A 24,134-nucleotide genomic window follows, 5' to 3' on the forward strand; every position below is an offset into this window, starting at 1 on the left:
TACTAGTGAACATCAGCATAGGAGAGGATGTGAAGATGGCATTGTCTGCTTCCATTTTGAGAAGTTGTGCAGTGCCCCAAAGCACTGATATGTTAGGATGTACATAATTCTTTTTTTTTTTTTTTTTTTTTTTGAGATGAAGTCTTGTTCTGTTGCCTAGCTGGAGGGCAGTGACACAATCTCTGCTCACCGCAACCTCTGCCTCCTGGGTTCAAGCGATTCCCCTGCCTCCGCCTCCCAAGTAGCTGGGACTACAGGCATGCACCACCATACCCAGCTAATTTTTTGTATTTTAGTAAAGACAGGGTTTCACCATGTTGTCCAGAATGGTCTCGATCTCCTGACCTTGTGATCTGCCCATCTCAGCCTCCAAAAAGTGCTGGGGTTACAGATGTGAGCCACTGCACTCGGCCAGGATGTAGATAATTCTTAAGTTGTTCAGACCTAAGGACTTAATAAATGGAGCTGTCAGGCATTTATTTTGGCCCGGGGGGGCATCCTGTGAAATTTGAAGAGGTGTGTGAACCAATAAACTTTGAGAAGCTCAAGTTCTATAAAGCCGAGCAGACAAAACACTCCAGCAATTACTGTATCCAGTCAGTTCTCACAAAGAATAAATATTTGATTTAAAAAACATAAAGCTGTACGACACTTAAATAATAAACCAATATTCTTAAAGACCCAAGTTCTTTTATTTTTTCCTAGTGGCTTCAGTTTGCTGACATGGAAATAGAACTTTAAAAATGCTTAATAAAGAAACCATCGTTCTTACTTAGTAAAAAAAAGATCATAGATGTAGCATGTGCATTTATTATTTGCATGAACAAAACTATGTTTCTCTGCCACTTAATCTTTATGCCCTGTCACATCTCTTCCCTATGCCCTGTGTACCCGTCTACCTCATTTTAAATTATAAAGGTCTATGGGCTGGGTGCAGTAGCTCATGCCTGTAATCCAAGCACTTTGGGAGGCTGAGAGGAAGGATCACTTGAGCCCAGGAGTTGGAGACCAACCTGGGCAATGTAGTGATACCCTGTCTGTACAGAACTTTAAAAACTAGCTGAGTGTGTTGGTGCGTGCCTGTAGTACTAGCTACTTAGGAGGCTGAGACAGGAGGATCACTTGAGCCCAGGAGTTCAAGTCTACAGTGAGCTATGATCACACCACTGCACTCCAGCCTGGGCAACAGAGCAAGATCCCATCTCTAAGAAAAAAATAAAATTTAGAGATTTATGAGCACAATAGAAGATAACACCTTTTAAATTCACTGCAAACTTTCAATTTTCAAATAATTACACACATTCTACTTAGAATTGGGCAGACACAGAGGTAAGAAAAAGGCTAGCCTAATACTTTATCAATGGACAGAAGTGAAAGGTAATTGGGTACCATTATCTTGAATCCATATTATTTTTTATTATTATTGCACTTGAAAACAAAACTTGCTTATCTATTCAGTTGTTCAGATATAGAATCATCCCAAGACAATGACCTGTAGCTGGGCCTTTCCACATCCCTTTCACCCATGGTCCATTGTTGGTTATTTTATTCAAACTGAAGGGTGAAAATATTCTCCACATTTTATATTTAAAGAAATGCAGACTATAAGTTAATAGTTTTTAGCAAAAGTACTATGAAATATGATTAAAGAAAATGCCTATGGAATTGCTTTGCTTTTACTGTCTAATAATGAGAAATGATCATGAATGGACACTCAGATACTGTAGCCTTTTTATCCTCATATTAAGACTATGCCCAAATATTCATATGTTCTTTAGAATTTCTTTAAGGACAAAGTGAAGCAATACACATTGATGAGTGTATCTTGGTTGTTTTTTAACATGGACACTAATAACTGTAGACCTAATTAAATGGCTTTAGATTTTTGGGTTTTTTTGTTTTGGTTTTATTCTAGCAGCTAAAGAACAACACTCAAAAGTTTTCCTTCCGTTCCTAATGTATTTCAGGTTAAAACAATGTAATGTAATCCGTGAAGTCATTTCTCAAAAACTATACCGAAGTGTCAACTATGAATATGAATGGCAAATATGGATGCAAAATACGATGTCCCCTCAAACCACAAAGATGACCACACAACTCACAGTAGCCTGGCTGATTTGAATGACTCTTATTCTTAGCCAATCGCAGGTTGACACTGCTCTGTGATTTTCTCCTTCTAGATAAGATTCCTCAAGATGCCCAGTCATGGAATGTCCCCTACATCCTGGTAGCACCTAATCCAGAACAAAGCCTTGCTCCTTTGAATCTTCCCCACCACACCCAACACAAGTCAAATCTTGTCAGTCTGTTCAGCAGCCTCTTACCAAAGTGTCCCATGGTTCCCCGTGGTGTGAGTCCTTTCTTATTACGAGCAATAAGCCCAACTTGGTTCAGCTGCAGGTGTGACCCTGATGTCCTGGGTTGGATGGCAGTGACATGGCTAGCAGCTTGTTTCTGAAGCTCATTGTTCCTGAATGCCATGCCGCATGACCTGTCTATCAGGAAATGAACCCGTAAAACAAGAACAAGGAGTACCCTCTTCCTTCTTAGATAGCAGGCCTTTTCTGGTAGACAATTCTACTCCCACTGTGTTGCCCATATAATCTAAGGGCAGGAACCAGGGTTTGGTACCAGAGGTTGAGAGCTTTGGAGACCAGAGTGACCAAATGTTAGACCAAATTAGACCACATTTTGTTAGATCCTATTAAGAAATTCTTTAGAGGAGGTATGTCTGCTCAATATCATCTGAGATAAATTAAGTGGGCATTCTTTAAAGAACCCAGATGAGGCAATGAAGACAAAAATCAAATAGGGATGTGGTTAAATTATGTTCTAACCAAGACTAGACCCTGGTCAACCGTCAGCCCCAAGTATATGTTCATGATTCACATTTTAAAGGCACTGTGAGAGGTGCCTTTGGGACAGGTTCTCACTTCCAAAACACAGAGCTTAGAGTGGCATCTCAAGAGACCATGTTCTCATAGTTAGAGTGCATCTACCTGCATCATTGTGGCTTCTATCAGAAGTTAAGAAGTTTTCGTAAAGACATTCATCAACTGCATTTGTATTTTTTTCAGTGACAAGTGTCAAATGGTATGGTTACCTAATTTATAAGAAAACGTGCTCTAGTCCTATGGTTTATACACAGTATATTTTAAGTTCATATATCAAGTTTCCTTGAATATATATAACACATGGTATATATAATATATGTACATATACATTATATGTATGTATATGTATACATACTGTAATATGTATTATACATGTATAATATCTACACACTATTATACACATGTCTGCACACATACACATGTGCACACATGCACACATATATGTGGTATATGTATGTATGTATAATAAAACATTTTGAGGGTGACCAAGGCCTTTGTGGTTTTCTCAAATTCTAATCTAATCCTGAGGCAAAATTCTGACCTTATCCTGATATCAACAATGTAAAAACCACTGCTCACATCTTCTTAAATCCTGCACTTCTAATCCGAGTAGCCTAGACATCAAATCCCTTCCCTCTTATTTCTTCTCCAGGTTCACAGGGCAAGGTGATTTTCTAAGAAACATCATGGCCTGTTAATTTTAAAATAGATACATAGTGAGGAACATACACATTTCCTATAAAGTCATCATGCTTTACAAGGTCAAGTTTATGGAGACGAATTTGTACTTTTTCCCTTGGTCTGTAATCACCAGACAGAACCTGTTAGAATTTCCAGAGCAACTAACTTCTTATATGTTTGAGGTTAGTTTTTCATTTTGGAGACATTGTTATTGAAAAAGTCTGGTTGCATTAATGGATGAATAAATTACTGTTTTCGAGTTGATTGGGTATTGCATAGGTGTTATGACATAATTGATGGTAGCCACTGTAATCTAATGGTCTTCGAGAGTATTTACGTCTTCTAAAGGACCTAAATATTCTATAGAGAAGCAGAAATGTGTTCATATTTAAGCTACATGTAATTAAATATAAGTAATAGCACAAATTGGGGCTACTCATTTTACACTATTCCTCGCCCCCAACTTCCAGTAAATTGAATCCGGAGCAGCAGCCCATCGCTGGACTGAGATTAATGAAAGGCACTTAGTACCCAGAACAGTTCAGAGATGGCCCATTTTCTTATCACTTTACTGTTTTTCTCTCTTCACTTTACCAGCCAGTAGAAAACCTGCTAGTTAAAATAGTCCCTCCCAATTCTGAAACGAGATGCCAGTCCCCACAAGGTAGCCTTGCCTGACTAAGCTGTGCGGTGGGCTCAGGTCCCCAGTGCTGTGTGTGGGAGGAGAGGAGTGGGCTTCTCAGAGGGGCTCATAGACGGCCTCTTTCTTTTCTCACACTCACGTACCCCTCTAGGAATTCCCGCAGGCCCTGCCTTCAAAGGGCACCCAGACTACCCGCACTTTTCAGCACCCTCTGTCCCCGCTGGGGCTACTGCTGCCCTTACTGCTCTTTGCTCCCACCCCACCCCTCCCTTCAGAATCTGTTCTCAACCCAGCATCCAGTGAGGGCCTTTTCCAGAACTCAGCTTCATCCAGGTATCATTGATACGCAAGAAATGCACGATGTTAGGCCTGCAATTTATGAGTTCAACATGCGCGGATCCAGGCAGCCACCATCAAAGTGATCCTTTAAGAACGTGAGCCAGATCCAGCGTTCTAGCGGCTGTCCTATCTCTTGGAGCAGAAGCCAGAGGCCAGCGATGGTGGACACATCAGGGCCCCCTGTTGGTCTCCCAGCAGGACCTGGGACTCACTTTACTTCACCTGCTGACCTTCTTCCCTCTTGTCTGACATGCCAGGTATGCTCCTGCCTCAGGAACTTGTTACTCTCATTTTCCTGTTCTGGAATGTTCCCTCCACTCAGCTCCAGTGTCACCTTCTCAGAGCAGTCTCCCCTGCCTCTGTATTGATAATAACTACCCCCACCCCCCATACCACTCACCTATAGACACACAGACTGCCATGTCCCTGTCTCTGCTTGGCTTTATTTTCCCATCCCACCTGTATGAGTTTCCTGGTGGTGGCTGTAACAAGGCACCACCAATTGGGTGGCCCAAAACAAAAGAAATTGATTCTGCTGGCGTTCAGGAGGCCTGAAGAACAAAAGCATGTGTCAGCAGCATAGCGTCTCTCCAGAGGTGCTGAGGGAGAGTCCTGGCTCCCTTCTCACTCCTGGTGGTGCCAGAATCCTCGGCATCCCTGGGCTTGTGGCCGCATCACTCCAGCCTCTGCCATCATCTTCTCATTGCCTCTCTCTGTGTCTGTGTCTTCTGTCTCTTATGAGGACACTCTCTTTTGACTTAGGGGCCATCCCAGTCCAGTATGATCTCATTTCCATCCTTACCTTAATTACATCTGCAAAGACCCTATTTCCAAGTAAGATCAAGTTCTAAGGTTCCAGATGGACATGAATTTTGGGAGACACTGTTCAACCCCCTACATATGTATCACTATCTGACAAATAATGCACTCGGCTCTTTTAATAATTTTAATGACCAGTGACCAATCGAAAGTCAGCTCCCAAGAATAGGAACCTTTACTCCGTTCAATAGTGTATTCCACTGGACAGACACATGGTGGCCATTCCATATTGGCTGGAGGAGTGAGAGGGTTCCTGATGAAATCCTTAGACAAAGCAGGCAGGCAGGCAGCCTACAGGAATATGGCAAAAGGTGAAAGCTACTGGGCCCTACTGAAATAAGCTGAAGCTCGGAGAAGTTGCATTTCCAGCTCTTGGAATTGGAATCAGAGGTGGTACTTCTTGGCCTCTCTCACCTTCTTGCCTTGGTGGGATGGTCTCTTTACAGGCTTAAAAGGGCCATGTCCTGGGGTCAGATGGGCTTCTGTATTAGATTCCTGCTGCTGCTAATACAGATTAACACAAAACTGGTAGCTTAAAACAACACACATTTATTCTCATATCATTCTGGAGGCCAGAAGTTCAACACCAAGTTCATTGTGTCGCAGTCAAGGCGTCTGTACAGCCAGGCTCCCTTTAGAGGTTCTAGGGGAAACTGTCCTGCCCTTTTCCAGCTTGTAGAGCTGCATTCCTTGCACCCCTTGGCTCGTGGCCCCTTCTTCCATGCCCAACACAGCAGCATGGCCTCATGCACCGGTGTTACATTGCCCTCTTCTGCGTCCAGCCTCCCTCTGCCTCCTTCTGACAACACTTATGATGGCATTTAGGGACCACTGGATAACCGAGGATAATTTTCCATTTCAGGATACTGACTCACATCTGCAAAGTCCATTTGGCCATAGAAGGCAGCATTAGCAGGTTCTAGGGACTAGGACCTGGATAACGTTGGGGGCCACTATTCAGCCTCCCCCAGTGTCCTATCACAAATATAGGGGCAGGTAGAAAAGGCCTCAGATCCCTACCCGCTAATTTCCCAGCGGGGACTCTGTCCCTTCACTGAACAAACAGGAATAGCCCCTTCTCTCCTCTGTTCACTCCTCTCCTGTGGTCAGGGCTACCTGTAAGGAAATAATCAAATCTGAAGCATCTCAGACACGAAAGGTGACCCTGTGTTTATAACCTTGGAATTCTCTCTTTTGTTTTTTTTTTTTAATTTCTGTTTTATTATCTTATCTCATTTGTGGTTTGTCTGAGTTGCCTCAATGTTTTGTGAAAATGTAGGTAAAATTAACATGAGAAATTTCATATGAGAAGAGAATTATCTGTTTGGAGGGAGGAGCTGCTGGTTGGGTGGTCCCAGAGCACCTTCTAGTTCCCCTTTTCACAGGGGAAGCTTGAGCACATCTCCAGAGAGATCTGTGGCTGCTCCATCATGAGACCAGGACCAGAAATCATGGTTGAGAGGATTCATGTTTATGATACAGTTTGGGGAATTAATTTTTCTTGCATATAAATCTTGGATAAAGCCATTTCTTCCTTAAAAATGGTATAACCATTGAGCTTGATTTCCAGCACTAGTCATAATTTTCATACTACTGTTTATATAAAAGCCAAGTTGGTGTTTTGAAAAAAATGTGATGAATTGTATAGGGCAGGCCAGGCACTGTGGCTCATGCCTGCAGTCAGCACTTTGGGAGGCCGAGATGGGTGGATCATTTGAGATAAGGAGTTCAAGACCAACCTGGCCAATATGGTGAAACCCCCTCTCTACTGAAAATACAAAAATTAGCCAGGTGTGTTGGCGAGCACCTGTAATCCCAGCTACTTGGGCGGTTAAGGCAGGAGAATCACTTGAACCCGGGAGGCGGAGGCGGCAGTGAGCTGAGATTGCGTCACTGCATTCCAGCCTGGGCAACAGAGTGAGACTGCCTCAAAAATAAAAACTAACAATTGTATAGGGCAGCTTTTTGTTTTTAGTTAAAAACTATCCAGGAATGAAGATTAAGATATAAAACCTTTATATGTTTATTGTTGGGTAAATTCTCTTTAGTCAACAAGAATGTGAATATCTCTGTTTAGTTCTTGAAAGAATCTATCTAACTTTCTTATAAGTTAGATAAGAAACCCTGCACACTTCCAACTATATCATCAAGGCCAAATGAAAAACAAAATCCTCTACTTCCTCATGACTCAAAATATGGAAGCCAAAATTAGTACAGACCTTAAAACTTTTTGAGTTCAGAGTTTCTAAAGGATTAAAATTATCATACGTTTTAATCCACACAACCCTGCCCTCAATGGAAATAGTTTGGTAGCAATCAAAGTGAGCCACAATTGCCACCGCAAAGCTTTGCTGAAAATATTTTGGAATTGCGAGGATGCTGGTTGTCCTGGGACCCTTGTCACTGGGCACTGGGGAGGCTTGATCAGATATTGTGACGATGCATCAACTTTTGATTTCAGTACCAGCAGAACATGGTCATGAACGTCGTCGTGAACTGTTGAACACGGTAGCAAACCATTGCTGTTTAGCTCTGTGCTGAGCACTGTGGTTTTAACAACCAGTCCATGTAAGAGTGAGGATTTAGTCACAATATTGTGGGCCTGTGTGACAAGTTTTAATGGAGAAAAGGTTACATTTGCATATCTCCAGTTCCATTAACATTTCTAAAGTGAAGCCCAGTCACAAATGAGAGTTTGGCTTCTGTGGGAGATTGTAGAGGGTTCTTATTTCTCCTCTTCTCAGTTCTTTACAACACCTGACATTTCTAGAGGGCCCGTGCTAGGTGCCAGCCGCTGCTCTAAGAGGCTCACATATAGTATTTCTAATCATCCCAATAAGACTCTCAGGTAGGAATTATTATCTCAGTGGGACAGATGGACCCAGTGTTCATTTACACAGTGAGCACCTCCCTGCCAGACAGCAAGGCTCAGACCCAAGCCAAGGCTGCAGAGACAGTTAACAGTGGAGCAGGATTCGATCCAGGTCTGGTTGCATCCAAAGAACATTGCCCACTCTAGCACACGGTCTCCGAAGAGGGGTTAGGAAGAAAGGAAACTGTTTTGAAAGGGCAAATTTTACCACCAGCTAAAGCAGGGTCTCCCTTTACACTTAGAGTTCTTCAAATAAGTATGATGTCTAAATGAATACATACCAGTGAAAGGTTATAAGGTTATAAAACCTTAAGTGGTATTACATAGATTTTAAGGAGAAATAATCCTTTGTACGTCTTACAGTAAAAATTACTAGAAAATATCTAGCTCTTAGTTCTTTATCAAGCACTTTCATATATATTATTTTATGTTGGCGTTTTAAGAGAAATGCTGTAAAATAGGTGGTATTATTCTTTGTATTTTGATCCGTGGAAACCAAGGCCAGCAAGGTCTAAAGGACTGTCCTGTACTGATGGGATAAAAGGAAGAGGCCGGGCGTGGTGGCTCACGCCTGTAATCCCAGCACTTTGGGAGGCCAAGGCGGGTGGATCACGAGGTCAAGAGATCGAGACCATCCTGGTCAACATGGTGAAACCCCATCTCTACTAAAACTACAAAAAAAGAAAATTAGCTGGGCATGGTGGCGCATGCCTGTAATCCCAGCTACTCAGGAAGCTGAGGCAGGAGAATTGCCTAAACCCAGGAGGCGGAGGTTGAGGTGAGCCAAGATCGCGCCATTGCACTCCAGCCTGCGTAATAAGAGCGAAACTCTGTCTCAAAAAAAAAAAGGAAGAGAGCCAGATGTTCACATTCTGAACTCCTTGACAGTTATTCTGATGCCAAATCCTAATTCGAGTACAACAGACAAGGAGGGAAAGATTTACAACATGCTTGCTCAATAAAACTGAACAAACACAGTACATGTTGAGACCAGAGCTTCTCAACTCAGGCTCTGGTGGCATTTGGGGACCAATAATTCTTTGTTGTGGGGGCTGTCCTGTGTACTGCAGAAGGTCGGCTGCTTCCCTGGCCTCTGTTCACTGGATGCCAACAGCGCCTTCCAGGGGGTGACAACCAAAACTGTCTTCAGGCATTGCCAAATGTCCTCAGAGGGACACTGTTTCAGACATTATTACTTCCTTAGACATTGTCTTTTAAAAAATTACTGTTTTAGGCATTATTTCAGGAGAATGATTACAGCAGGCAATGTAGTTTTATAGCTATATTTATGGATTCAAGAGGCGACAACTAGCATTTTACTCCAGCTCCATCTCTTCAGTTCAGTAACACCTTAAGTTGCCTCTTCTGTAAAATGAAAATAAGCCACACAATGTTTGTTAAGGTTTAGATAATTAATGAGTGTGACCAGAGAACCTTAGCCACTGCCTTTCAGTGTGTGCTCACATTGTGACTGGAGATGATTATTTTGACTGTTGTGTAATTCTGAACAAACCTTATTCCCTTTCTTTTTCACAATACTATCCACAGACCAGGTCCAGATTTTTTTGTATTTGAATGAAAGGTCTTTCATGATCTCATCTCAAACTTGCTTTCCAGCCCCTGCTTCAACTCCCGCTGTTGCCAAGCAGCCCTCCCCGCTGGAGGCTCTCATCCCATTCATAGCCATGCCTCACAGTGGCTCACTTTTCCCAAATAACCCCTCCTGTGACGCCACACCTTTGCAGGTGCAGTTCCCTCCTCTGGTATTTGTTTGTTCCAGAACTTTTTTGTCTTGAAAGATTTTCTTTGTCCTTAAGGATTAAGACCTTATGTGAAGAAACCATACTAGACACTGCATTCTGGCCGAAATGATTGGAACAGCCTGTTTTCCCCAGGCCTGCCGCTATTTCTCCGGGGTATATCTCCATCATCAGCAAAACGAAAACCAAACTGAATCTCATCTAAGTGAGACAAAACTGTTATAGAAGAAGAGCCTTGGAGATAAATCATTCCCCCACACTCTGCTGGAGGGTGCTCTTTTAGCATCTATTTTGTGAAATTGAGGAGAACACTTGAAAAGATTAGTCTTTTCTTAGAGGGCAATGCTGCAGTGACTGAGTCCCAAGGGACCACCAATTAGAATAAACCAGAAGTCAACTGCCTGGAGACACAATCAACTCCAACACGATTTCTGGAAGCTGGTTTAAGGCCTGGGGATTTGAACACTAACTTACATTCACCTTCCAATTGTGTCTGGCTTTGTGATCTGGGCTTTTTCTCCTTCATCCGCCTCCACTGTGCCCCAGAGTTGCCCCATAAATGTTGCACCCTAACATCACCCTCATAGATTGTTGTCTAAGCAGAGTGGGAAGCCACTGGAGCGTCTAAGCCATGGAATTGTGAGATGTAACAGATACACAGAGAAGGCTGCTCAGGTTAGCAGCATGGAGAATGTCTCCTCTTGTGTGTCTGTGTGTGTTTGGTGTTGAGTGTATGTTGGGTGTGTATGAGCGTTTTGGGTATGTGTGTATCTGTGTGTTGGGTGTGTGTATTTTGTGTGTGTGCATGTGTTGGGAGTGTGTATGTTGGGTGTGTATGTTGGATAAGTGTGTGTTGGGTGTGTGTGTCAGATGTGTATGTGTTGGGTGTGTGTATGTACTGGGTGTGTTGTGTGTATGTGTGTGTTGGGTGTGTATGTTGGGGGTATGTGTTGTGTATGTGTGTGTAAGGAGTGTGTGTATTTTTGGTATGTGTATGTGTACTGGGTGTGTGTGTGTTGGGGGTGTGTGTGCTGCGCTGTGTGTGTGTGTTGGGGGTGTGTGTGCTGCGCTGTGTGTGTGTGTTGGGGGTGCATGTGCTGTGCTGTGTGTGTGTTTGTTGGGGGTGTGTATGCTGTGCTGTGTGTGTGTTGGGTGTATGTGTGTTGGGGGTATGTGTTGGGTATGTGTGTTAGGGGTGTGTGTTGGGGATGTGCGTGTTAGGAGTGTGTGTGAATTTGGTGTGTGTATATGTACTGGGTGTGTGTTGTATGTGTGTGTGTAGGGGTGTGTGTGCTGTGTGTGTGTGTTGGGGGTGTGTGTGCTATGTGTGTGTGTGTGTTGGCGGTGTGTGTGCTGTGTGTGTGTTGGGTGTGTGTGTGTTGGGGGTATGTGTTGGGTATGTGTGTTAGGGGTGTGTGTTGGGGATGTACATGTTAGGAGTGTGTGTGAATTTGGTGTGTGTATGTGTACTGGGTCTGTGTTGTATGTGTGTGTGTTGGGTGTGTGTGTGCTGTGCTGTGTGTGTGTTGGGGGTGTGTGTGCTGTGCTGTGTGTGTGTGTGTGTGTGTTGGGGGTGTGTGCTGTGTGTGTGTGTGTGTGTGTGTGTTGGGTGGTTACTCTAGAAATGACTCTTGCTCTTCTGACAGTCACCGGTAGAATTGTGGAAACTGTCTCAGTCCAAGCCTTTTCTTCACTCCTTGGCACCTTCATTCTTTCAAAACACATTTATGTGGACTCCATTTGGTGTCAGGGAGACCTGTAGGAGCCAGCTGACAAAGATGACCAAGAGAGTCGCGGCCCTGGCCTCAGAGCCTAGCAGAGTGAAGCAAGAGATGGTCACCTCATGTCCACAGCATGACTGTGTCATCCTTCACTGGGCACTGCATGGATACCAACTGGGGAGGGATTCCCCAAGGAAGTCATAAAGAGCCTAAGGCCCTGAGATTGAGTGAGAAGCCACTGGGCCAGGCAGGGCAAGTGACAGGAGGACAAGAACAGGGCCAGGCAAGGGCCAGGCAGGAGCCTGCGAGGCAGGAGTGGGCAAGCCCAGCAAGGCCTTCAAGGTCATGGGAGTATCTTAGACTCTCAAGGACACTGGGAGCCACTGAGGAGTGGCTCTGGAGCTAAATTGGCACAATCACATGTGCATGTCTGCGTGTTTAAATGCCCCAAGTGCGAAGAGTGGTAATTGGGAGGTGGGAGGAAGTTTGCAGGTCAGCAGAGTGAAGGTGAGGTATGAAGTCTGAGAGAGCAGAAGTGGGAATGGAAGGGATGCTTGGGATTCCAGAGCTTTGGGGGTTGGGGTCAGGGCAGAGCTGGCAACAGCCTTTCCTTTGACCTAGTGTGAGGAACGTGGATCCCTTCTGCACTCATGACTCTGGAATGTTCATCCTTCCTGTCTGTTTGGGCAGTGTTTGTGCAAGAGCATGTGCACAGGGGCATGCATGTGTGCCAGGAGCCTCAAGTCTGTTCCTAGAGTTCTTGTTCAAATGGTGAATCTGGCATATGCCTTGTAAGCCATCACCTAATGGAGCGATTACTGACTAGTTAAGAGAAAAATGGAATTGAATTCTTTACTAATTGCTTTCTGAAAGCATAGGCTTACCTGAATTCATCTTAGCCATCCAGTATCGCTACACTTCTAATTTTAATTTGCAGGTATTTAGTAGATTTTGGTTCAATTTGCCTAAAGAATATAATTCTATAAGGCTACTCTTATTAAGAGGACTGTGCTATCTTAGCTTTGCAGACATGGTTTAGAATAATGAAACAAAAGGAAATTAACTTTAAAAGCAAAATAGGCTTTCCATTTTAATTCTATGATTGTTTGCTACTGTGATTACTTAGCCAAGAAGGATTGAATAGTTCGTTCCTTATCAGCAATCACTTAAGTAGGTTTCCTCGCAAATATATTATTATACTGTATGTCTTTCTCAGTATGCATATATATTTATATAGAGAGAGCTGCCTGATTGTATGTAAATTAATAAAATGCTCAATGTACATTAAATAGAGTGCCTTATCCTTCCAATAAAAACTAAGCCACTTCAAGAGGTATTCTATTTCATATTGTATTCACTTGCTATAAAGGAAACACCAACATGTTTCAAGGTTTGCTTGACAACCTCTACCAGCTGTGATAAAGGAAAGATAAAGAGAAGAGGTTAGAATCTCTAAGGACACTTTTAACCTGTGTCTGTTCCTTCTCTGTCCCATTTCTCATGTCTCCTCTTCCCAGATGACAGCATCGACCTGGCATCAACAGGATGTATGCTTTTGAGTTGTTTCATGAGGGATAGAGGTGGCTGCAAAACTGGCTCATTCCTCTTCCTGCCTGTCCTTTGGATGAATAGTGCCTTTTGGTGGCTTGTGGGGTCAAGTTTTTACCTGTGGTCTTGCAGTTGCTATTTTATTTCTCCGTTAAAAATTGGTTCCCAGCTGCAGGGATAGAATTCATACACTTGGTCCTGTTAGCAGCATGTCTAACCAGCTGAGCAGAGATTTAACGAAATAACGTTTCTTTGTATGACAGTACAGTCAAGATAATGTTTTAAAATGGACTTAAATATTTTAGAGCATATTGCTTAAGATGACAACCAGCTTCTTAGAGTAGCTCAGATGTGAAAAGGAGGAGACAGGAAAAAAAAACATGTGCAGTGCATGAAATGTATTAACATCTTGCAAATAAGCCTAACTTTTTAAATGAATAATTTCCTTTTATAAAGTCATTATGTTATGATACTTTTATTCCCAGAGAATCATGTAGGGCATCTGTCTATTTTTAAGGAAGAGATTATGAAAATAAGAACAGTAATAAAAATAGTAGTATCAATGTTGTCTGCTATCAAAACGTTTTGCATTGGACTCACCCAATTCTGTTTTCTCTTGTCTGATAATTTAGCTAAATGCTGTACCTGAATCAGACTGTTGAAACAATGTACTAGAATGGATATGACCTCTATATATGATCCATTTAAGATGGTCGTGGTGACATACGCCTGTAATCCCAGCTATTTGGGAGGCTGAAGTGGGAGGATCACTTGAGCCCAGGAGTTTGAGGCTGCAGTGAGCTATAATTACACCACTGCACTGCAGCCTGGGTGACACAGTAAGACCCTGTCTCTAGAAAAAAAGTTATACATAAATAAAGGAATAATTCACTTAAGCCCAAATGAAAATGTATATATTAAAATCATATGCTATATTAGGTTATTTTTTCATAATCTTTATTAACATGTAACTTCAGCTGATAGATTGATCTGTATGTGTAATCTACATAATCAATCTGTGTACTATACACAGGTATGCACTTGAAAACTATTTTCTCAAGGAAATCGCTTCCAAATCCTCTTAAGTGGATCTGCGTGTAAGAAAACCAGAACAGTCATTTGTGAAATGTTTTCTTATAAACTCTTAAGAAATTTCATACAGGAGCTAACCGTATGTTAACAGTGTGGTAGGATTTCTCTCTCATGTTCTCCCACCTTCTTTTGTTCAGAGAATTTGGATGGAGAGACCCGGAACTGCCGGAAGTGATTCAGATGTTGCAACACCAGTTTCCCTCCGTCCAGTCCAATGCGGCAGCCTACTTGCAGCACCTCTGCTTTGGAGACAACAAAATTAAAGCCGAGGCAAGTGCTCCTTGGATTCCGAAATGAATGGCGCCAGATCATAAGCACGTAGATCTTTTTAATGTTGACGGGGAAATGAATTAGGAGAACTGAAGTTACGCTTTTACAATTTAGATCTATCTGTATGACTAAAACATAGCATGTTTCATCTAATTAATTAGCATGCCTGTTTATGCATTCTTCCTTTTGTAGTATTTGAATACCAAGAACAGAGCACCAATGGTGTATGCTACTTATCAACAGAGGCTGGATTGTCAGGTGCCATACTTGGAATATGATTTGTCTTTTTCTTCCGGATTCTGTCTTTGGGAGTTTTTTCTGCCCCTAAATCCTAAAGATATACTAGGAATAATTTGTTCTCTCCTCCAATCACAGTATAATTATTGCAGTCAGTATAAGCTATGACCTGTCCTTCCTGCAGAACTCATTGATACGACGAGGACTGTAGGCACTAAATTGGCTTTGCATTACAACCAAGTGTTTGGCACTATTTACAAAGGAGTAGTGGATTAAATGTGGATATGTGTTCCATTAAGGAGACTATGGTCCATGTCCAACACTTAAACAACTGTTCACATGCTCTGTGTTTTTGGAATACATAAAATGCATATGTTGTGCTGTGTGGTATTTTTGGAAAATCACAGTGGTCGCTGCAGCAAAATCTGATTTTTTTAGACAAGGACCAAGCATTTGCATGTAAGGAACTGAGTTATCAATTTTTTAAAAAAAGATTTATGAACTATAATGAGTCATCTTCATGGCAAGTAAGCAATTTTAGGGATGAGGCTAAATCAGTTTAAGATTGGAAAGAGAGATTTGAAGATGTAATTGCAATTTATTATAGATTTTGCTTGCTTGCGTTGGGATATACATAGCTTCATGGCTTTCTGTTTTTTTCTACCTCTCTTCCCCTGGGCCTGCAAAGAACATGGTTCATGCTCATTCTCATCAGGAAAGTCCTGATTCTTTGTGGAATGAATACAGAGCAGTGGTTCTCAACCAGGTGTGATTTTTGTCCCAAGGTACATTTGACATCTGGAAACATCTTTGGTTGCCACAGCTGGAGGTGGCTGTGGGTATCACTAGTAGAAATTGAGGATGCTGCAAAACATCCCAGAAAGTACAGGGCAGCCCCTCAAAGAGAATCACCCAGCCCCAAATGTCAGCAGTGCCAAAGTTTAGTTATAGAAAAATATTGTCCATCTATGAAAAATTTTAAATGTGAAAAAATGCCAACTGGTTAAAAGACCTAAAAACTCATTAAAGTTATGTGACCTCCTGTCCCAAACAGATGTTAACCGAGTCATTCTCTTTTTGTAATAGGGAAAAATATGGCTATGAAACATGGAGGACAGATTCCTGACCAGGGGTCACATACCATCATCATATGTTATCTTTTTTTGAAGACCATAACTTTTTCTTTTTTGGAGGCTATAACTTTGAGGGTTTTTCTAAAGGTCATGAAAGTATTTCATTTCATTGTTAGAATGAATGATTCAAGAATGTTGTGGTACCCCACCGAAGTGGGATGGACTCCCACCCAAAATTTGGTTGTTCTGATGCCGAGGTTGCTGGCATCACTTACACACCAAGAGAGCCTGAAAAGGTGTCACTCACACAGTGAGGCCTTCTAGGTCAAGCACGGTGGCTCCCAGGCAGGTCCCAAACTGGCTTCTGAAAGCTTTTGGAAAGGAAACTGCCATGGAGCTATTATGGTTGTAGGAGTGGGTTCTCACATGCAGATTGGGCCTTGTATGGTTTGAAACTCCTGTGGGTACCAAAAAATAAGATCTGAGATTTATCAGCTTGCTCAGATGTGGGGCAGAGGAGGGAAGGGTAAGGCTTCAAAGCTATCAAGCCAAACATCAAGAGATGGAGTCAGACCCTATAACAAGGAGTCACCCGGCCAGGTAGTGCAGGCTTCATGGCCCAGGGAAGTCTTAGCTCATGGTCTGCCTCTGTAAATGTGATCCATGGGCTGGCCTTGGGGCCTCTCAGTGGCGATGCCACCTGACAGAAGCTGTAGTGATAGCAGCTGTAGACTTGTCAGCGGCTACATCAGAATGACCCCTAGCACATTGTGGTGAACACAGGCCTTGCAATGAAGGGGCAGCCAGCACATGGGTCATGGCAGATGGATGAACTTCCCAGACTGGCTTCCCTGCTTATTAGCTCAGACACCTTGAACTACCTGATTATCCTCTGGGGCCTCTTCTAATGTTTAAAATGAAGATGCTGATACCTTCTCTGTATAGTCTTTGTAAGAATTACATGACTTATCCCAGCACTTTGGGAGGCCGAGGTGGGTGGATCACGAGGTCAAGAAATCGAGACCATCCTGGTCAACAAGATGAAACCCCATCTCTACTAAAAATACAAAAAAAATTAGCTGGGCATGGTGGCACGTGCCTGTAATCCCAGCTACTCAGGAGGCTGAGGCAGGAGAATTGCCTGAACCCAGGAGGCGGAGGTTGCGGTGAGCCGAGATCGCGCCATTGCACTCCAGCCTGGGTAACAAGAGCGAAACTCCATCTCAAAAAAAAAAAAAAAAGAATTACATGACTTAAAGTATGCAAACTGCTTAGTGTTGAAATGTGCGTTCATCCACCTTCTTTTTGGCCAGGAACAGTTAAGGCACTAAAGTTACTGTTTTATTTTATGTTTATTTCTGTGTGTCACTGTGTATACGTATACATGTGTCTCTTTGCGTACATGTGTCTGTGTCTATGTGCATGTGCCTGTGTCTCTGTGTGTATGTGTGTGTCCTTTGTGTGTACATATGTGTGCTTCTGTTTATTTTTGGTATTTTGCTATGGGTGCCCTCAAGTTTGCCTGTGTCACTTCTCACTGTTTGGGGTGGCCCCCAGCTCCTGGAACTCCTAGCAGCTGTTCACGTTATCGATGGCAGCCCTGTCTACTACCTCCTAAAGGCTGCAAACACTGTCAGGGCCCATAACAGTGTTCCTAGGAGGCCTGGGAGGCTGGGATGAGAAGGAAGGGAAGGGTGGTGTGTGACAGAGTGCATACCCTGATCCCGAGTTGGCAAAATGAGATTGAAATTAGTTAGCAAGTGTTAGCCAAAGGAACAAGGGAAGTGCAAAAGGCTTAAATAAAACACAGAGTGAGCTTCCGGAGTTTCCCTTCCTTCCTTCCATTCAGTGTACATGTGCACACACACACACACACACACACACACACTCTAATAAGGATTCTACATAGATATATTTTGTTCTCTCATCCTAACTCCAAGACCAAACTATTAGTAATTGGTTCTCCCTTTGTGATAGATGGCTGCCTGTTGTGTTTTCATACACAGACATTGATTTTGTAATTACCTGTTGTCCAAATACTAATCATGCAGGCACTAGCCTTTCCAAATTTACTCAGTCCTCTAGTTTTTCTATTGCATGTTATTGAACTGATTTAGCCCTTCAGTCTACATTTCATTATTGGTATTGACTTTATTCACACAACGGGTAGGCCATTGAATGAAAGGCGGGTCTACATTTTCTATATGCAGAGGGTCATAAATCATGCCGTTCTTGTTCTTTATTCCTGTGCTTTGTACAGTTTTTATATAATAAAGCCAAGAACATCAGTTTTTTTTTCAAAATGATACCAGATCTTCTATGCATAATGTTGAGAATTTGCTTCCATAAGTCAGCAGATAAAATCCTCATCCCTAACTTTTCCTACTGCTCTAGTGAACTTGGATTTAAGACCATCTTCTCATTCCCCTCGGTATTAGTCCATTCTCATTCTGCTATGAAGAAATACCCAAGACTGAGTCATTTATGACGAAGAGAGGTTTATTGGACTCACGGTACTACATGGCTAGGGAAGCCTCGGGAAATGTATAATCATAGCAGAAGGTGCCTCTTCACAGGGTGGCAGAAGAGAGAATGAGTACAGCATGGGGAAATGACAGACACTTAAAAAACCATCAGATCTCATGAGAACTCACTCTCTTCAGAACAGCATGGGGGAAACCACCTCCATGTTCCAATTACCTCCATGGTCCCACCCTTGACATCTGGGGATTATTACAATTCAAGATGAGATTTGGGTGGGAACACAGAACCAAACCATATCACTCCACCCCTGGCCCCTCCCAACTCTCATGTCCTCATATCTTCAAACACAATCATGCTTTCCCAACAGTCTTAACTCATTTCAGAATAAACCCAAAAGTCCAAGTCCAAAGTCTCATCTGAGACAAGGCAAGTTTCTTCCGCCTATGTACCTGTAAAATCAAACACAAGTTAGTTCCTTTCGAGATACAATGGGGGTATGGGCATTGGGTAAATAAAACCATTCCAAATGGGAGAGTTGGCCAAAACAAGGGGGCTAGAGGCCCCATGCAAGCTTGAAATCCAACAGGGCAGTCATTACACCTTAAAGTTACAAAATGATCTCATTTGACTCCATGTCTCACTTGCAGGTCATGCTAATGCAAGAGATTGGCTCCCATGGCCTCAGGAAGCTCTGCCCCATGGCTCTGCAGGGTACAGCCCCCTCCCAGCTGCTTTCACAGTCTGACATTGAGTGCATGCATCTTTTCCAGGCACATGGTTCAAGCTCTCAGTGGATCTACCATTCTGGGTTCTGAAGGATGTTAACCCTCTTCTCACAGCTCCTCTAGGCAGTGACCCAGTGGGGACTCTGTGTGGGGGCTCCAGCCCCACATTTGCCTTCCTTGCTGCCCTAGCAGAGATTCTCCATAAAGGCTCCACCCCTGCAACAAACTTCTGCCTGGACATTCAGGCATTTCCACATATCCTATGAAATCTAACCTCAGTTCTTGACTTTTTGGCACCCACAGGCTCAACACAACATGGAAGCCACCAAGGCTTGGGGCTCGCACCTCTGAAGCAATGGCCTAAGCTATATCTTGGCCCCTTTTAGCCCTGGCTGGAGCTGAAAAAGCTGGGATACATGGCATCATGTCCTGATGTTGCACAGAGCAGGGAAACCCTGGGCCGAGCACACAAAACCATTTTCCCTCCTAGGCCTCCAGGCCTGCGAAGGGAGGGAATGCTGTGAAGGTCTGTGACATTCCCTGGAGACTTTTTCCCCATTGTCTTGGTGATTAACATTTGGCTTCTTGTTACTTATGCAAATTTCTGTAGTGAGCTTGAATTTCTCCCCAGAAAATGTGTTTTCCTTTGCTATCACATTATCAGGCCAAACATTTTTCAAACTTTTATGCTTTGCTTCCTCTTGAATGATGGCTTAGAATATTCTTATGCCACATACCCTAAATTATCTTTTTTGATTTCAAAGTTCCACAAATCTCTAGGGCAGGGGCAAAATGCTACCAGTCTCTTTGCTAAAGCATTGCAAGAGTCACCTTTGCTCCAGTTCCCAAGATGTTCCTCATTTCTTTCTGAGACCACCTCAGCCTGGACTTCACTATCCATATCTCTACCATCGTTTTGGTCAAAGCCATTCAACAAGTCTCTAGGAAGTTCCAAACCTTCGCATATCTGCCTGTCTTCTTTTGAGCCCTCCAAACTGTTCCAACCTCTGCCCATTACCCAGTTCCAAAGGGGCTTCCACACCACCTTCTTGGGTGTCTTTACAGCAGCACCTAACTCCTGGTACCAATTTACTGTATTAGTTTATTCTCATACTGCTATGAAGACACACCCAAGACTCAGTAATTTATAAAGGAAAGAGGTTTAATTGACTCACAGTTCCACAGGGCTGGGGAGGCCTCAGGAAACTTACAATCATGGCAGAAGGCACCTCTTCACAGGGTAACAGGAGAGATAATATACTCAAGCAAGGGAAATGCCAGATGCTCAGATCTCATGAGACTCACTCATTTTCACGAGAACAGCATGGGGGAAACCACCCCTATGATCAGATTCTCTCTACCTGGTCCTGCTTGTGACACATGGATATTTTTACAATTCAAAGTGAGATTTGGGTGGGGACACAGAACCAAGCCGTATCACCCTCCAAGCAGTGAGGTGGAACTGAGGAGGGAGGGCTGGGTGGGGTCTAGCTCAGCCATCTCCAGTGACTAAGGAAGAGTTTGCATTCTACTGAGTTCTCTGATCCAGGGTAAGACATTTACCTTTAAATACTCTGTAGATCAGCAAGTGTTTAAAAACTGAGGTAGAGGTGTAGTCACATAGGCAGTAGTCAGGGCCAGACTGAGATAAGAGCAGAAGAAAAGCAGTTAATAAAAATTAAAGAGTATGGGAGAAGGAGAAGGAATAAAGTGAGGGTTCAGGTGATTGCTGCAAACACAGTACGTTTGTGGGGTCCATATTTATGGGATGATGAATATCTGAGATGGAGGTGGGTCTTCCCACTTTCAAGGGCACAGGCATGATTAGTGTGGATGGATGGCAGTACTGCTTGACCTATGTCTGTCAACTATACTGTTTCCTAGATTGTTGGGAATATCACCATAAATTAAGCTTTTAGATACAGGAATTATTAAACACGGAAACTTCCCCAAGAGTATGAACCATAAGCATCTTTTAGGAGGTAGCTAAATGTTACTAACTGTTGAGCATTTTTTTATAAATCCTTTCCTCATTCTTTTTGGAAACTCCCCTCAGTTAAGAATATTATGATTATTTCATTGATTTCATGCATTTCATGGGTTTTGAAAATTGTAGTTTATTTATGCTCACCCTACCTGAATTTTTCCCCATTTTTTCCAATACACAAACTAGAGTCGGCAGGCAGGTAGCACCCCCTTTTCACATACAGACGGTTTTACAAAAAGAGGAATACATATATATACACACACACACACACACACATATATATACACATATACACACTGCATGTCTGCATTCAAGGCAATATGTATCTTAGTGATTTAAAAGTGTTTGCACATTATCAAGTGGCATATAGGGATTATTTTTTAATGTTTAAATGCTTCTTTCTATATACTTATTTATTTTTAGAGACAAGGCCTCATTCTGTCACCAAGACTGGAGTGCAGTGATGTACAATCATAGCACACTGTAGCCTTGAACTCCTGGGCACAAGTGGTCCTCAGCCTTAACCTCCCAAGTAGCTGCGATTATAGGTGTGTGCCACCGTGCCCAGATAAATATTTTTACTTTAAGTTAATCAATTAATTGTTTAAAAATTTAAGTTAATCTAACAAAAATTATAATGTTCAAATAATTTGAAAATGTATTCTCTTTTAAACATAGAACCATCCTTATTAACATACCTCATTTTAAAACAACATGCCTTCTTTCAAAAATTCAAACTTTATTATATGACTCTATATGTGAGAAGGATTAACTTGTATTCCTTTCTTTTTGATATAAATATCTGGTGACCAGCATTGATAAAGAAGTATTTTAAGGTTTTGACCTGATTACTTCTTGTTATATCAAAAAGTGGCCTCACCTGTATTTCTGAGGTATTTAAAGAGATGTTTAAAGATCTTATATAGTAAACTTACACAGGCCCAAGATAAGAAGTCTTGCTCTAAGAAATCAGTATCCATTTTACTTTTCTAACTCCCAACAATCTTTCCAATTACCTTATCATCCTAACTGCTATAAAGCATTTTTGTTCTTAATGAAATTTTCAGTCTAGTGGAAAGCAAAAGAGTGTATTGATAGTTTGCTTTGTGTTAGTAGGAGGGTCCAAATATCAATAACATATAGATCCTATCTTTAAGGAATCTGGCTGGGTATGGTAGCTAATGCCTGTAATCCAAGCACTTTGGGAGGCTGAGGTACGAGGATTGCTTGAGCTCAGGAGTTCAAGGTTAGCGTCAGCAACAAAGCCAGAGCCTGTCTCTACAAAAATAAAAAAATTAGCTGGACATGGTGGTGCCCGCCTATAATCCCTGCTACTCAGGAGGCTTAGGCAGGAGGATATCTTGAGCCCGGCAGGACGAGGCTGCAGTGAATGGAGATCATGCCACTGTACTCAGCCTGGGTGACAGAGTGAGACTGTCTCAGAAAAAAAAAATCCACAACCTACAGGACAGACAGTAAGTAAACAGGGCATTCTAATACCATGTGTTAGGCATGATGGAGAGGTGAAGCCACAGCAAGAAAGTGGGCATTCTTCCTTTTTTTTTTGAGACAGAGTCTCCTCTGTCTCCCAAGCTAGAGTGCAGTGGCACGTTATTGGCTCACTGCAACCTCTGCCTCCTGGGTTCAAGTGATTCTTCTTGGGGCCTCAGCCTCCCAAGCAGCTAGGATTACAGGCATTTGCCCATGCCTGCCTAATTTGTGTGTTTTTAGTAGAGATGAGGTTTCATCACGTTGGCCAGGCTGGTCACAAACTCCTGACCCTCAGGTGATTCACCAGCTTTGGCCTCCCAAAGTGCTGGGATTACAGGCATGAGCCACCATGCCCAGCTAACAGGGCATTCTAATACAATGTGTTACGCATGATGAAGAGGTGAAGCCACAGCTGGCGAGAGTCCTTACAAAATGCTTACGTCCCAGCCTTGCAGAGTCAGGGAAACACCTGCCTCCTACAGTGATGATGGCTATGCTAAGTCTTATATCAGAATTTGCCAGAAAAATATAACCTAAGGCATACCCACTTAGAATTGATGGAAGATGGCTCATATTTAGTTGTCTGTTTGTGTGTGTTTCTGTATGTCTAGACTAGTTTCAATATATTTATGTCATTTATACTAATAATTTGTCTAGATTCTGATTACCTTTCTTTAAGAATAGAACATAGAAATGGATTTTTATGTAAAAAATATGCATACCTTTTCCCTCCCCTATAACTTTAATTTTATTCCAACAAATTTAGAACATTTCATCATTAAAATAAATGGAGACTTGTTCCTGTCTACTAGACTTAAAGTGCTCCATAATTTCTATTTTATTCTTAGTTCTTTCTACCTCATATAGTTCATATGAATGTGCTATTCATCTTTTCAGTTGACTACCTTTGAATCATTTCTTCTCTTTCTTTCATCATAAATTGTTTCACATTTTTGGAAAAAAGCCTGTATTACATTGATTTGATATCAGTAGAAAGGATACCAATGAGCTTATAGCAAGGGCTCTGGAGCCAGGCTGCCTGCATTTGAACACTGGTTGCTGTACTACTTTCTAGCTCTGTGACGTTAAGCAAGTTGCTTTATCTTTCTGAGATTCAGTCTCCCAGACTGTGAAATACATGGAGACTCCATATCATGGCGAAGAGAATACACATAGACTGCCAGCACAGGGCAGGTGGCAAAGGAGTGTGAGTTATTTTTACTATGTGTTGCAACATAAATAAGGAAATCTCTTTCTAAAAGTTGCATGTAAAACCAATTCCATAGTTTTATAGAGAGAATACTTGTGGTGTTTGTCATCCACATTTTGAGATCTGCTATTGTCAGCAAAGGAAGTTGAGCACTCATGTTGCACGTGGCTCTGTGCTAAGCTGCTGTTTTAACAACTAGATTCAACTACTGCCCTTTAGGAAGTTAGAATTAAAGAGCCACCTGCACATGCCAACATAAAACAACATATAGACCCAGATACTTGATAT

General features: G+C 42.4%; 1 protein-coding gene across 26 annotated transcripts in view; it reads left to right on the forward strand.

Moving 5' to 3' along the window:
- CTNND2 (catenin delta 2) overlaps positions 1-24,134 on the forward strand; it is a 967,235-nt gene that overhangs the window by 675,465 nt on the left and 267,636 nt on the right. For all 26 annotated transcript variants that reach the window (XM_035292306.3, XM_035292310.3, XM_017969987.4 and 23 more), the window contains one exon: positions 14,507-14,639. In XM_035292306.3, coding sequence (XP_035148197.2) covers positions 14,507-14,639 — 133 coding nt within the window. The remainder of the gene's footprint in view (positions 1-14,506; positions 14,640-24,134) is intronic.

Source organism: Callithrix jacchus, chromosome 2 (assembly GCF_049354715.1).
Source record: "Callithrix jacchus isolate 240 chromosome 2, calJac240_pri, whole genome shotgun sequence".
NCBI classification, from domain to species: Eukaryota; Metazoa; Chordata; class Mammalia; order Primates; family Cebidae; genus Callithrix; species Callithrix jacchus.